The 13,137-nt window shown below is 40.7% G+C and overlaps 1 protein-coding gene across 1 annotated transcript; it reads left to right on the forward strand.

The window, feature by feature from the left end:
• The first annotated feature begins 3,710 nt into the window (after nucleotides 1-3,710).
• On the forward strand, nucleotides 3,711-8,284 carry LOC129956797 (uncharacterized). The gene is made up of 2 exons (XM_056068743.1): nucleotides 3,711-3,777; nucleotides 7,161-8,284. The coding sequence occupies exons 1-2, from the start codon at nucleotides 3,711-3,713 to the stop codon at nucleotides 8,282-8,284; spliced, it is 1,191 nt and encodes a 396-aa protein (XP_055924718.1).
• The last annotated feature ends 4,853 nt before the right edge of the window (nucleotides 8,285-13,137 follow it).

Consider the following 13,137-nt stretch of genomic DNA (forward strand, 5'->3'; position numbering starts at 1 on the left):
TATGAACCCATTACCAAGGATGTTGTTTGTGGTTCCAAATTTAAGATTTATTTGTTCTAGTACTTTATTAAAGTCTGTAACGTATTTTAACATGATAGGTGGTATTTTTTCAATTTTTTCCTCTTGTTTATCAGTATCTATACTGTTCAGTGCATCAAATCTGTTATTTATGGTAATTTTTTCAGGGCTATTTTTAGGGCTATTTACGGGTTGCCTGGCAGTTTTCCTCTTTTGAGGGCTCTTAAAATTTTCCCCTTGTTTTTCCTTATACTCCTCTAGTAATTTCCCTTTTGTCAGTTTATTTCTATTAATTAAGCAGTCTGGGGGAGAGAGACAGTTAAGTGAACTTAACTCACCCTTATAATGGTCCAGTCTTTGCCTGGTTAATCCGAGTTCCTCCTTCATGGAGAGATAATTAATATCCCTATCGTGGTTAGCAAATTCGTCGGTTTCCATAGATTTTAAATAGAATTCTATGTAATTTGCTTTTGCCTCCTCCCTTTCCATTGTTTTTTCCATAACCCCTCTTTTAAAACAACCATTGCATGTTTTGAGGGAACTATTAGTAATGAAACCAGTAGCCTCCATATCAACTAAATTCTCTTCGATACAAATTCGCTTTGCCGTGCCTAAGTCGGCCAGACCGGTTAGTTCCGAAGAACTAGACCGGCTCATCATACAATCTTTCTCCAATGCGATCGAAAAACGGGAGAGACGAAAAACACGTCCGCTCCCTAGCTGGTCGAAAACGAATGAATGATGAGGCTGATGAGATTTGGACGAGATTTGGGATTATGGAGCACCCGCCCGGCGAAGCCGGGCTATCTCCTTCCTAACGGCATACAGACTTAGCAGCGGATGGTGCCCTGAACTGATGGAAAGCTGAGGACGAAATGACGATCGTTTACTGTGGCAAGGAGCAGAGTCCGGGAGTGGGAGAGGGGGTGAGTTCTCTTGGCCAATGGGAAAGCAGCGAGACAGTGGAGTAGGTGCGGGTGAAGTTTTCAGAATTCCCAGAGTTCCAAGGGTTAGGTGGTGGATAAGCTATTGTTCGAGTTCAGCGAATCAGGATCTTGCAATTTGGAGGTGGGCGGGAGCGCTGGAGTTTATTCTAGGAGAGCATTTAGGAGAATAAGTTTTCGTTCCTCTTTGGTCTTCGATTCTTTTAATTTTGCAGCTACTGTCAGGAGACCAGGGAATTCTTCTATGAGTTTCTTAATTTCTTTAAAAGCTTCAATAATATTATAAATATCTGAGACTTCCGGGATGGTTGTGTGGGCTGTTGAAGTTGGGTTGGGCTCAGGTGGTTTTCTTTGGTTTCTGGGTCGCTGTTGTAGTGCAGCTTGGGTTGGAGTTTGGGTTATTTCAGGATTATTTCTTGGGTCTCTTTTTCTGAGGGTATCAGCATAGGATCGTTGTTGTAGATGGCTAGGCAGGGCACCCCTTCCAACAAGCTGATGGCAAGGGACATCGGCTTAAGTACTATTGCTGAGGTGTAGGGGCGGGCGAATCAGGCGTCTTGATCTCGGCGGTGGGCGTGGTCTGCTAGGAGTTTAATCTTCGGCGATGAGAGCGTCTATGAATATTAGTAGTTTTTCTTGCTTGTTTTTAGCTTTTTTGCTAAGTCTGATGGCCTTTAGGATGTTGGGGAATTCAATCAGGAGTTCTCTAATCTCTTTTAGGTCGTTGAGGTGGTTTTTCAGATCTTTTAGGTCTTCTATTTCGCCTGTTAAAGTGGCTTGGGGAGGCTGTGGTCTTCTGGGATTTGAACTTTGTGAGGTGACTTCTTGGCTTTTTGGGAGTTGGGACTCCACATTTGTCCGGTAAATTAGTTATTGTAGACATCTGCTTGAAAATGTTAATAATTTTGGGGAACTCTTCTATGAATTTTTTAATTTGCATAATGATGTTAAGAATTTCAGCTAAGTCTATGCCCTTCAATATGTCATCATTAGTTTGACTGGGTTTGTTTATATTGTCGTTTGGTTGGGCCTGTGGCGCCATCTGTGGGGAGCTGTTGGTATTAAAAAGTTGCGCATAACAGGTTCCCGATCTAATTTCTTTTTGGTTTGCTTTAAATTCCCTCTTTTGTGGCCTATTAATTTTGGGGAATTGCTCGCATCCTCTGTAGCGCGGTGGTGTGCCCAAATTTCTTGCAGTTAATGCATTGCGGCTTCTCTACTTTTTCCTTTATGCTACATTCTCCTGTTTCGTGCTCACCCATGCACTTAAGACATCTCGCCTTCATGTTGCAGTTCCCTGCTCTGTGTCCAAAACCATTGCATTTGAAACATTGGGAAACTACATTTCTTCCCCGGTATTCTTCGATTATAACCTTGAGATAATTAATGCTTTCAAGATTGTATATCTTTTGTACATCGGGTGTTCTGTTCAGGTGAACTAGAAATAAGGGCAGTTGCTTTTTTGTTATTTGGTGGGTCATTTTATGGACTTTTGCAACGGAGAAGCCCTGTGCATTTAGGTAATCCTCAATAGTTTCAGGGAAGGTATCAAAGGGGAGTCCTCTCACAACAACTTTAAATGGCCTGGATGTTTTGGGAGTAAAAACATAGTGCTCATATCCTTCTTGAGTACAGTATTCCTGGATCTGTTTATACATTAGGTTATCCTTAGGGTAAATTTTTATAAATCCGTTTCCTAGTTTATTTTCTGTGTATCCGAATTTTTCATGGATCCTTTGAAGTACTTTATTGTAATCAGTGACAAATTTTAACATTAGTGGTGGGATTTTTTCTTTGATTTCTTGGGGGTTCTTTTCTACTGTGTCCTTTAAGGTATCGTCGGTTTTGAGATTTGCGAATTTATTACTGGTTTTAATCGCTTCAGCCTGAGTAACTATGGCGGTATTTCTACCTGCATTTCTTTTATGAACTAGTGTGAAACCTGAGTCGTCCTCACTATTTCTGGGATCTTCTTGTTCAGTTATTATTGATTTGCTACACACATCCGGTGTTACGCACGCAGGAATTAAATCCAACTCACCCTGTAAATGTGCTTCAGTCTTTTCTGGGATTCCTGGTAGGAGTGAAGGGCCCAGTCGCATTGCAGTGAGTTTGGATCCAATTGCTGTAGCGCATGAAATCTTGCAAGGTGTTTTTCAGTCTTGTTAGTGTAGAATTCAATTGCTTTTTCCACATCATGTAGTCTATCACAGGACGGTAAGGGTGCTATCTGCATGTGCTCGATAGCCATTGCCGTCTCGTCTACACAAATCCTTTTCGCAAACTCGAATGGCAACGTCGTGAAGTTTCGGAGTTCCGCGATGTGACAAAGTGGTCACGAGCACCTCCACATCATAATTTGGAATAGATACTTTAATTTGTTAGTTTAGGGAAAGTTAAATTTAATTGAACTAGTTTAGACGAGCGCAGTAAAGCTCTAACGTCATGAAATTTGGTAATTAATTTAATTTATACATATTTTTCCAATATTTGATCTAATTTAATTAATTAAAATAATAAAAAGATTATTTATGGGGTAAATAGATAGTTTTAATGGATTAACGTTTCACGTGCCTTTTTCTATGGGGACTGATTATAACTGGGCTGAATAAAAATTACAGAAAATTTTCACGCGTGTAGCACATCGTAGCTATCTAGGGCCTAAACAGTAATAACTTTGAGAATTTTAAGCCACCAGATTGGCAACAGAGTTACGATGTCCTCAGCTTTTTTACGGCTGGGAAATTGATGTATACATTATCAATTGCAGCTCTAGGTCTTTTCCTAGAGCTGGGTAAAGCAGGATCGTATGCAGGTAAATTAAGTAACTCGTTGCGAATCTGGGATAATTTTTCAAAGAACTTAATTGACGTTCTTTTAATAAATTCCGAAACAGGTTCAATTTTGAGGTCGTTATGTATTATTTTTCCTCTGGCATACCAGGGTGCGTTAACTATTTTCCTCAGTTGTCTGTTTTGAAAAACTTGCAACCTCTTGATGTTAGTGGCTGATGTCGCCCCCCATATTTGAGAGCCGTACATCAGTATTGGTCTTAAAATAGCTTTGTAGAGCAGAAGCTTGAGCCTAATCGATAGCTGGCTCCATGGAGCAGTTAAGCTGTTGAGTTTACAACTCATTTTGGTAGCTTTGGAGAGGGCTGCTTTAATATGACTATTAAAGCTTAATTTTGCGTCTAAAACTAACCCTAAGTATTTGTATTCATTTACAAAGGGGACGGGTTGGCCGAATGTTTGGATTGGGGCCTAGGTCAGGCATATTCACTTTTTTAGTAAATAGGAGGCACGCGCATTTACTTGGGTTGACTTTTATTTTCCAGCCGATGAGCCAGCACTGCAAAATGGTCATGTACTGTTGAATGTTTGCTATGACTATGTTTGGGTTTCTATGCTGTGTACGAATGGCGGTATCGTCTGCAAAAATTGCTAAGTGACAATTACTAGCTCTAGGTAGATCGTTAACATAAATGTTAAAAAGAGTTGGAGAGAGTAAACTTCCTTGCGCGCAACTGCCACACCACCCAAATATTTTCAAGTTTTTAAAAACCATTGGCTTTTATTCTTGTATTTAGTGATTTTGACTTTTGTTCATATTTCACCTTTTACTTTGCTTCATTTTAACACTTTCATAACATCAGCATTTTATTGAAATCATTAACATAATTGCACATTAATTTCCTGCATTTTCATGCTGATCTCTTTCGCTTTTATATCTTTTTAATGTTTGAATGTTTGGTTTTATTGTCGGCCTTTTCTTACCATTTGCTTGGCGCAGCATCGCCAAATATGGCTCTTGCGCCAATAAACCGCACAAACCAACCAACCAACCTTGCGCGCAACCGCTTTGGATTGGTCTGGGGGACGAAATTACATCATTAACTCGTACCCGAAAATTACGAGAAAGTAGGTACGAGCGTAAAATTTTGACTAATTGCGCCGAAAATCCAAGTCGCATGCACTTGAATAAAAGCCCTTCGTGCCAAATTTTATCAAAGGCCTTGGCTACGTCCAGAAAAAGTGCACCTGTGGTTTGGGACTTCACAAAGCCACTGTGAATCAATTCTGTAACACGAATTAGCTGGTGATTCGTCGACAGATTTTTACGAAATCCGAAATGCTCGGAAATTAAAATATTATTGTCGCTGAGGAATTGATTCAGGCGTTTGAGAAGCACAGATTCGTACACTTTGCTCAAGCTACTAAGTAGCGAGATGGGACGGAAATTTTGAGGTAAAGTCAAATCAGAGTTTGGTTTTGGAATAGGGACAACCACAGCTGTTTTCCAGCAATCGGGGAAATAACAAAGTTCCATTAATTTATTTATTAAAAAAGTTAAATATAAAATAAATCTAAAAGGGAGGTTTTTAATCATGCGATTTGTAATTAAATCCAATCCTGGCGATTTATTCGGCTTAAGGTTATTCATGAATTCCATGATTTCCGTGGGCCGAACGGGGTGAAGGTCGTTTACGTGTTGTTGCGATAAGAAGCTCTCCAGCTGATCTGTGACGAATTGAGTCAGTGGGGGGTTCGCCAGCCACGCGTCCGCGTGGGGGGCGAACTGGTCCTGTAGGCTATCTGCCAAAGTTTCCGCCTTCTCAATGGGAGCAAGTGCGAGTTCCCCCGTCCCCCCTCTTAGGGGGGGGATCGGGGAGAATGGTTTTCTAAGGAAGGAGGAGCGACGCCAGAGGCCGCGTGTGTCAAGGTCTTCTAATTGACTCGCTCGCAGGTGCTCGAAGTGACCTACTTTTAACCCTTTGATCTCATCCTGGATTCTGCAAAGTTCCGTTCTCACTTGAGGATCGCGAGAACGTTGCCAAATTCTTCGCAGGTAATTTCGCAGTTTAATTTTGGTTTGGATTTAAAGGAAGCTTTTCTGGAGGTTTGTTAAATTTTGGTTTTGAGGCTTCTGCGAGCGCCTCCGTGAGAATTTTTCCTAGACTTCCAACTGCAAATTCAGCGTCATCATTGCTATTAATTTTGAAGGGAGGAAGGGGTTTTGAATTTAAAATATGCCGAAAGTTCTCCCAGTTGGTGGAGAATTGTACTGGTGAATTTAGAAAAAAGGTTCCAGTATTAAAAGTCAAAACTACTGGAAGATGATCTGATTCTAGACAATTAGCCCACAAAAATATTTTTCGCTTCTTAAAAACCATTGGTTTTTATAATTCTATTTAGTTTTTATTGCCTTTTAAATCGTCTCTGCTCCAGTTTTTGTTTTACCTTTTTAAATTTACATGTGGAATTTAAAAACATTGATCAGCTCAACTTAATTCTTATAACGCTTTTAAATTGTTACGGAAAATATTTTAATCGTATGCCTGGCGCAGTTTTAGCCAAAACATGGCTCTTGCGCCAATAAATTTCAACCAACAACAACAGCTTCCATGATTGCCTATCCGATTAACATTTCCGGATCTATCTGTTTTATAAATCCGGTAATTAGCGATTAGGGGTGTGGATGGATTGGATTGGATTGTTAGTTTTAATGGCACAAGAGCCAAAATAGGCTATACTGCGCCATACACCCCTCAGGGGCTCACCTACTATAGGTGAGTACGGGTGTCCCAATCCCGAGGTACCCAGGGATCTATACTCCCTTTATGTTTATACTCCTCTACGCCTTCTGCTGTCTACTATATCTTTTCCTTCCCTCGACGGCAAGCGAGGGAGCTCTCCATGAGAAGCTGTCGCCACTCTGTTTGCTTCTTGCTTCTCATGGACAGCCAAAACCCCACGTGTTGGCCGTGCGTGGCAACCCATTTGAAAGACGGGTGGTGTACTGTGGTCCCCTGTGCATCAATCGGCTGGTTGCTAGCCACCTAAGTGGTTAGTTTGCTAGGGATCAAGCGAAGGGGTTACTCCTTGGGCTTGGCGTTAAGGGTGGTCACTGTCCCCGGGGGTAACTCCCAGCGTATAGGTACCGATTAGCACTAGGGTGGATGCCGAGGCTGGGAATAACCAGAGCCGGTAATTGCCTTCCCTTGTCGGGCTCCGTGGTGGGCGGTGCCGTCGGACCCGAATCATTCTCTATATCGTATGGGCTCCTCCAAACGTGGTCCCTTTAGTGGGCGTCAAAAAGTACACTTTAATTCTAATTTTGAACATTTCGACCGATATTTCATTATTAAACGTATTTCTGACCAAAATGAAACTTTTGATACTGTGTCTCCTTTCTTAGTGCAGAAATCTGTCTCCGCAACAGTTGGGGAAGTTGCGTCTATGAAAAAAATGAGATCTGGTGACTTGCTTATCGAGGTCAGTACTCGAAAGCAAGCCCAGAATATTCAAAAAGTGAAAGCTCTCGCCACGATCCCTGTTACTATCAGCCCTCACACATCATTAAACACGTCTCAAGGCGTCATTACTTGCGGGGAAATATTTAACCTCCCTTTAGATTATATTCAAGACGAGTTAAAATCACAAGGTGTTATAAAAGTTCGCCGCATTACCATCCGGCGAGAAGGACAAATACTCGAAACCAAACATCACATCCTCACTTTTAAGTCACCAAAACTGCCAGACTTCATATATGCAGGTTACATCAAGCTACCTGTCCGGCCTTATATCCCAAACCCACTTAGATGTTTCAAATGCCAGCGTTTCGGGCACTCGAAAGCTAATTGCCGCGGAACTGTTACTTGCGCTCGTTGCTCTGAAAAAGGGCATGAAAGCGAACAATGCTCGGCTCCAGAGAAATGCGTAAACTGCAAGGGCGAGCATACTTCTTTCTCCCGGTTATGTCCACGCTGGAAACTGGAAAAACAAATCACCACTACCAAATTTAAAGAGGAAATTTCATACCCCGAAGCAAGAAAGAAAGTACTTGCACAGACACCGTTACCCGGTGTAAGCTATGCATCCGTGGTCCAGAAAAGCTTTTGTGAAAACTGCAGTTGTGGAAACTGCACTAAGAAGGCGAAGCAAATAAAATCTCAAAAATCGTCGGATTCTGACACAGAAGAATCCATAAACAATATTTCTGACTCTGGAAAGCCAGATAAGAAGCAAAGGAAATCGAAATCTGACAAATCCCTAAAATTAAAACTTGCAAAGCGAGGACTGTCAAAGTCAGACCTATCTTTGAAACTAAAGAAAACTGTTTCTAAAAACTCTGTAGCTTTGGGACTTGCTAGTCAAGGGATAGCTCATAGAGATTTAACATCCATTTTTGGAGGCATGCAAAACTGTCCTGATCTCAAACTTCATCCTTCTGAGGATGAGGATGAATTTAGGATGAATTGCGATATATCAGCAACACAAACCACTGCCAATATTTCCCCTTCTGCAACAAGAATTTCTTAATGGGTACCTTCCTTTCTTGGAATTGTCGCGGCATTCGGTCTAAAATACAAGACATCAAATCTATTTTTAACAAATTTCATCCTGTTTGCTTCGGTGTTCAAGAAACCTTCTTGACGCCTAACATTCCACTTAAATTAAGAGGCTATAATTGTGTGCGGAGAGATACAGACACTGGATCTCGTAATTCGGGTGGTGTTTGTATCTTTACTTCAAATTTGTATCCTAGCACACCTCTTGCTTTACATACTACTTTACAGGCTGTGGCTGTACAAGTCCACATACAAACGTTGGTTACAGTCTGCTGTATTTACTTACCGCCTCATGATGTCATATGTCAGCAAGAACTAGATAACTTAGTAGACCAGCTTCCTTCACCTTTCATTTTATTGGGCGACTTCAATGGACATAGTACTTTGTGGGGTTCGGATAGCACAAACTCTCGTGGACGACAGATTGAGCAGTTTATTACTAACAACTGTCTTTGTCTGCTCAACAGTCAAGAGAAAACATACTTCCACGAACCCACACGTAGCTTCCATAGTCTTGATCTGGCCATATGTACACCTGAACTGTTGCCATTTTTAACTCTAACAGTTAGCAATAATCTTTACGGCAGTGATCATTTCCCAGTTATTGTCTCCCATGTTGATGGAGGTGGTGCGACTACTTGTCCACAAAGGTTCTTATTCAAGCGGGCAAACTGGGATGTGTTCACTCAATTAGCAGATATTACAGAAACTATGGTCAGTACTTGTGACATCACAGAAGCAGTACAACATGTCATTGACAGAATAATAAGTGCCGCAAATGCCACTATCCCGAAGACTTCCCCACGTCTAAGAAAATTTCTTAGACCATGGTGGAACGAAGCTTGCCGTGATAGTCATAAACAACAAAAAAAATTATGGAACATCTTTCGAAGGTACCCGACAACAGAAAATCTTGTTGCTTTTAAACGAGCCAAAGCCCTTGCTCGTCGAATTCGTCGCCGTAGTCAGAGGGAATCTTGGATTGAATTCGTATCATCTATCACATCCTCCACATCCAGTAAGCATTTATGGAAGAAAGTTAAGGCTGCTAGTGGAATATATTGGGAAACCTCAATTCCTGTTTTAAATACAGGAAATAAGACACATTCCGATCCACTAGACGTGGCCAATGCTCTCGGTCAAGCTTTTGCACAGGTCTCCGCATCAGATTCGTATAGTCCTACTTTTCTAGCAGTTAAGAATTCCGCGGAACGGATTCATCTGCGCTTTAATGACCGATCATCTTTCCCCTATAACTGTGAATTCAGGATGTTTGAACTTCAAATTGCCTTATCTCAAGCTCATGATACCAGCCCAGGGCCAGATGGAATCACATATAATATGCTCCGCCATCTGAATGCCACTTCCCTTTCGAATCTGTTATTACTATTTAACAGAATATGGATTGAACAGAAGTACCCTTCACAATGGCGTGAAGCTATTGTGATCCCAATCTTAAAGCCTGATAAGGAACCATCAAATCCTATGAACTACAGACCAATTGCTCTGACGAGCTGCCTTTCTAAGACCTTAGAGCGCATGGTCAATACACGCCTTGTATATGAACTGGAGAAACAAGGATGCATCTCCCCGTTGCAGAGTGGTTTCCGTAGAGGTCGATCTACATTTGATAACCTCGTTTTCCTGGAAACCCAGATACGCAACACATTTGTTAGGAGGAACCACCTTGTCTCCATATTTTTTGATATTGAGAAGGCATACGACCGAGCATGGCGCTATGGCATACTTTCGACACTTTTTAAATTTGGTTTTAGGGGAAATCTTCCCATATTCTTGCAGAACTTTTTATCACATCGGACTTTCAGAGTACGTGTAGGCAACTTTTATTCTGATTGTTTTATTCAAGCTGAGGGAGTTCCGCAGGGAAGTGTCCTCAGTGTTGCACTTTTTGTTGTTCATATTAGCCAAGTTTTATCTGTTTTACCTTCATCTATTCAGGGATCACTTTATGTTGACGATTTGCAGATCTCATGTCAAGGGAGCAATATGAATTTAATCGAGAGACAATTGCAAAATGCAGTAAATAAGGTAGTGGCTTGGTGCGATAACAACGGGCATACTATCTCTACGGAGAAGAGCCGATGCGTCCATTTCTGCAGGAAAAGAAATATCCATTTAGATCCTGTCATTCAAATACGAAATACACCCATCTCAGTTGTGGATGAAATACGATTTCTGGGAGTGATTTTTGATCGGAAACTCTCCTTTCTTCCACATATCTCAAACCTTCGGAAGAAATGCGAGAAATCTTTAAATATTTTAAAGGTTCTCTCCAAAACATCTTGGGGGGCCGATCGGACATCTCTGCTCCATATTTACGAAGCCGTTATCCTCTCTCGCATGGATTACGGATGTATGGTGTATGGTTCCGCACGTGCTTCTATACTGCGACGCTTGGATACCATTCACCATTCTGCCTTAAGGATTTGTTCCGGAGCATTTCGTACCTCTCCCGTTGAGAGCCTCTATTCTATTTGCAACCAGCTACCTCTTGATTTAAGGCGTAAAAAATTGTCTGCCTGTTATTATTTCCGTACAAAATCTGTGCCCAGTCATCCCATTTCTAATATAACACTACCAGTTAGTCTTCGCAGACTTTATGAGGCCCGTCCCTCTCACATTCTTCCATTTAGTGAGAGAGCAAAAGTATTTTTGCATCACTCGGGCCTTTCAAATGTTACAATTAAGACTGTAGATTTATTTTGCTTCCCCCCCTGGGATATACCACAATTTTCATACATCAATCCCTTCTCAGGATTTAATAAATCGTCAAATGATCCAATTATTTTCAAATGCCTGTTTTTGCATCATCGCTGTCGGTATTCCTCTTTTATACCGATTTTTACAGATGGCTCAAAATCAGATGGCCATGTTGGATGTGGCATAATTCTTCCTTCCGATACACTGAACTATCGTTTACATAATTGCTGTTCTGTATTTACTGCTGAGTTGATGGCAATTTTCTGTGCTCTGGAGAAAATTTCGCCGTCCTCTCAGCGTAACTTTATTATTTATACCGATAGTTTGAGTGCTCTGGAGACACTCTCGCACTACAGCAATCGGATGCATCCAATTGCTATTAGAATCCTATTTACTTGGCGTCTCCTACAAAATGAAGGCTTTCATATCCTTTTTTGTTGGATCCCGAGTCACGTAGGCATTTCTGGGAATGAAGAAGCTGATTCAGCGGCAAAATCTGCCGACTGCATTTTGTCCCATAAACTTCCGTATTGCGACATTAAAAGATTTTTCATTAAACACATTTATTCAACATGGCAATTAACATGGGATTTGAAGACGGAGAACAAACTTCATTCCGTCAAGCCTACAGTTGATTTATGGCCTGTTCACCCTATACGGGAGGTTGATGTGAAATTGACTCGCCTCCGTATAGGACACACCCGTTTTACACATCGTCATCTCATCTTGGGTGAAAGGGTGCCAATTTGCCCCACTTGTCATATTGCTTTTAGTGTGAACCATATTTTAATTGAATGTCCCGCTTTTAATGTTCATCGTCGTAACTTTTTCTACTCGTCTTATTTTACCTTGCAAGACCTAGTGGGTGAAAAATACCACCCAAATATTTTTAAATTTTTAAGAGCGATTGGTTTCATCAACTATATATAACATCTATTTCATCTGTTTGTTCTTCCTTTTAATGTTAAATGTATTTTTTATATGATTATTTTACATTTACGTCAATCATTGTCCTACGTTGAGACAGTTTAATATTTGTATCGACGCATTTTACGTGGTTTTTATTACTTTTACTTGTTATTAAAATGTGTTGTTTTAAATGTCTGATCTGATTTTACCGTGTGCTTGGCGCAGTATAGCCAAATATGGCTCTTGCGCCAATAAACCATATACAACAACAACAACAACAACAACTGCGCCATACATATGGTCAATAAGAAAATTAAAATTGTATAAAAAGCTCAAAGAGCGAATAATAACGTAAAAAGGTGCAGTAAGTTCAGTGATAGAACTGTAGAACAATGCGGTGATGTGTTTGATAGAGATTAAAAATAGAGTTTTAGATGCAGTGGTAAAAACCAGTTGCTTTTAAAAACTTAAAAATGTTTTTGTGAGGATTTTCCCCCAGCAACGTTCGCATGTCCAGTGATGAGTAATTAAAAAAATTTAAACGATGAAGATTAAAATCAGGACATTCTATTAAAATATGAAACACTGTTAAAATATCTTGGCATCTGGAGCAAAGAGGAGCTCGATCCCCAAATAAAAGATGTTTGTGCGTTAAGCGAGTGTGACCAATGCGGAGTCGAGTCAATTTGACATCGAGCTCACGCACTGGAAGCGCAGTCCATAATGTAATTGTGGGCTTGATAGAATGTAATTTGTTATTGCTCTCTTGATCCCACGATTCCTGCCATATAGAATAAATACGACGCGCAAATAAGTTCTTCGCATCGTAAAATGGTACCTCACGCTGCATAAACAAAGACGCCGTTTTCGCAGCGTTGTCAGCCTGTTCATTTCCTGTTATGTCAACGTGACTCGGAACCTAGCAAAATAAAATTTCATAGTCCCTGTTTTCCAGGGTTCTTAAGAGACCCAGAATTTCCAGGGCGGTGGGATGAATTTGACCATGAAAATGAGAGAGTGTTTTCAAAGTACTCATGCTGTCGGTATAAATACAAAATTTGCGCTCAGTAGAGACAGCAATTGTTTGTAGTGCATAGAGAATAGCCGTTAATTCAGCAGAAAAGTCTGAAAAAGAAGTATGCAGACGATAACCGATTACTTGTGTATTTAAAATGATACCACATCCAACATGAT

The sequence above is a fragment of the Argiope bruennichi genome, chromosome 11, assembly GCF_947563725.1.
Source record: "Argiope bruennichi chromosome 11, qqArgBrue1.1, whole genome shotgun sequence".
NCBI lineage: Eukaryota > Metazoa > Arthropoda > Arachnida > Araneae > Araneidae > Argiope > Argiope bruennichi.

What these genes read in the sequence shown, in the direction of transcription:
- LOC129956797 (XM_056068743.1), top strand. Translation starts at nt 3,711, where the DNA reads ATGTATACATTATCAATTGCAGCTCTAGGTCTTTTCCTAGAGCTGGGT. An exon ending in TAAAGCAGGATCGTATGCAG is followed by an intron (nt 3,778 to 7,160) that starts GTAAATTAAGTA and finishes CTCCTTTCTTAG; the next exon opens with TGCAGAAATCTGTCTCCGCA.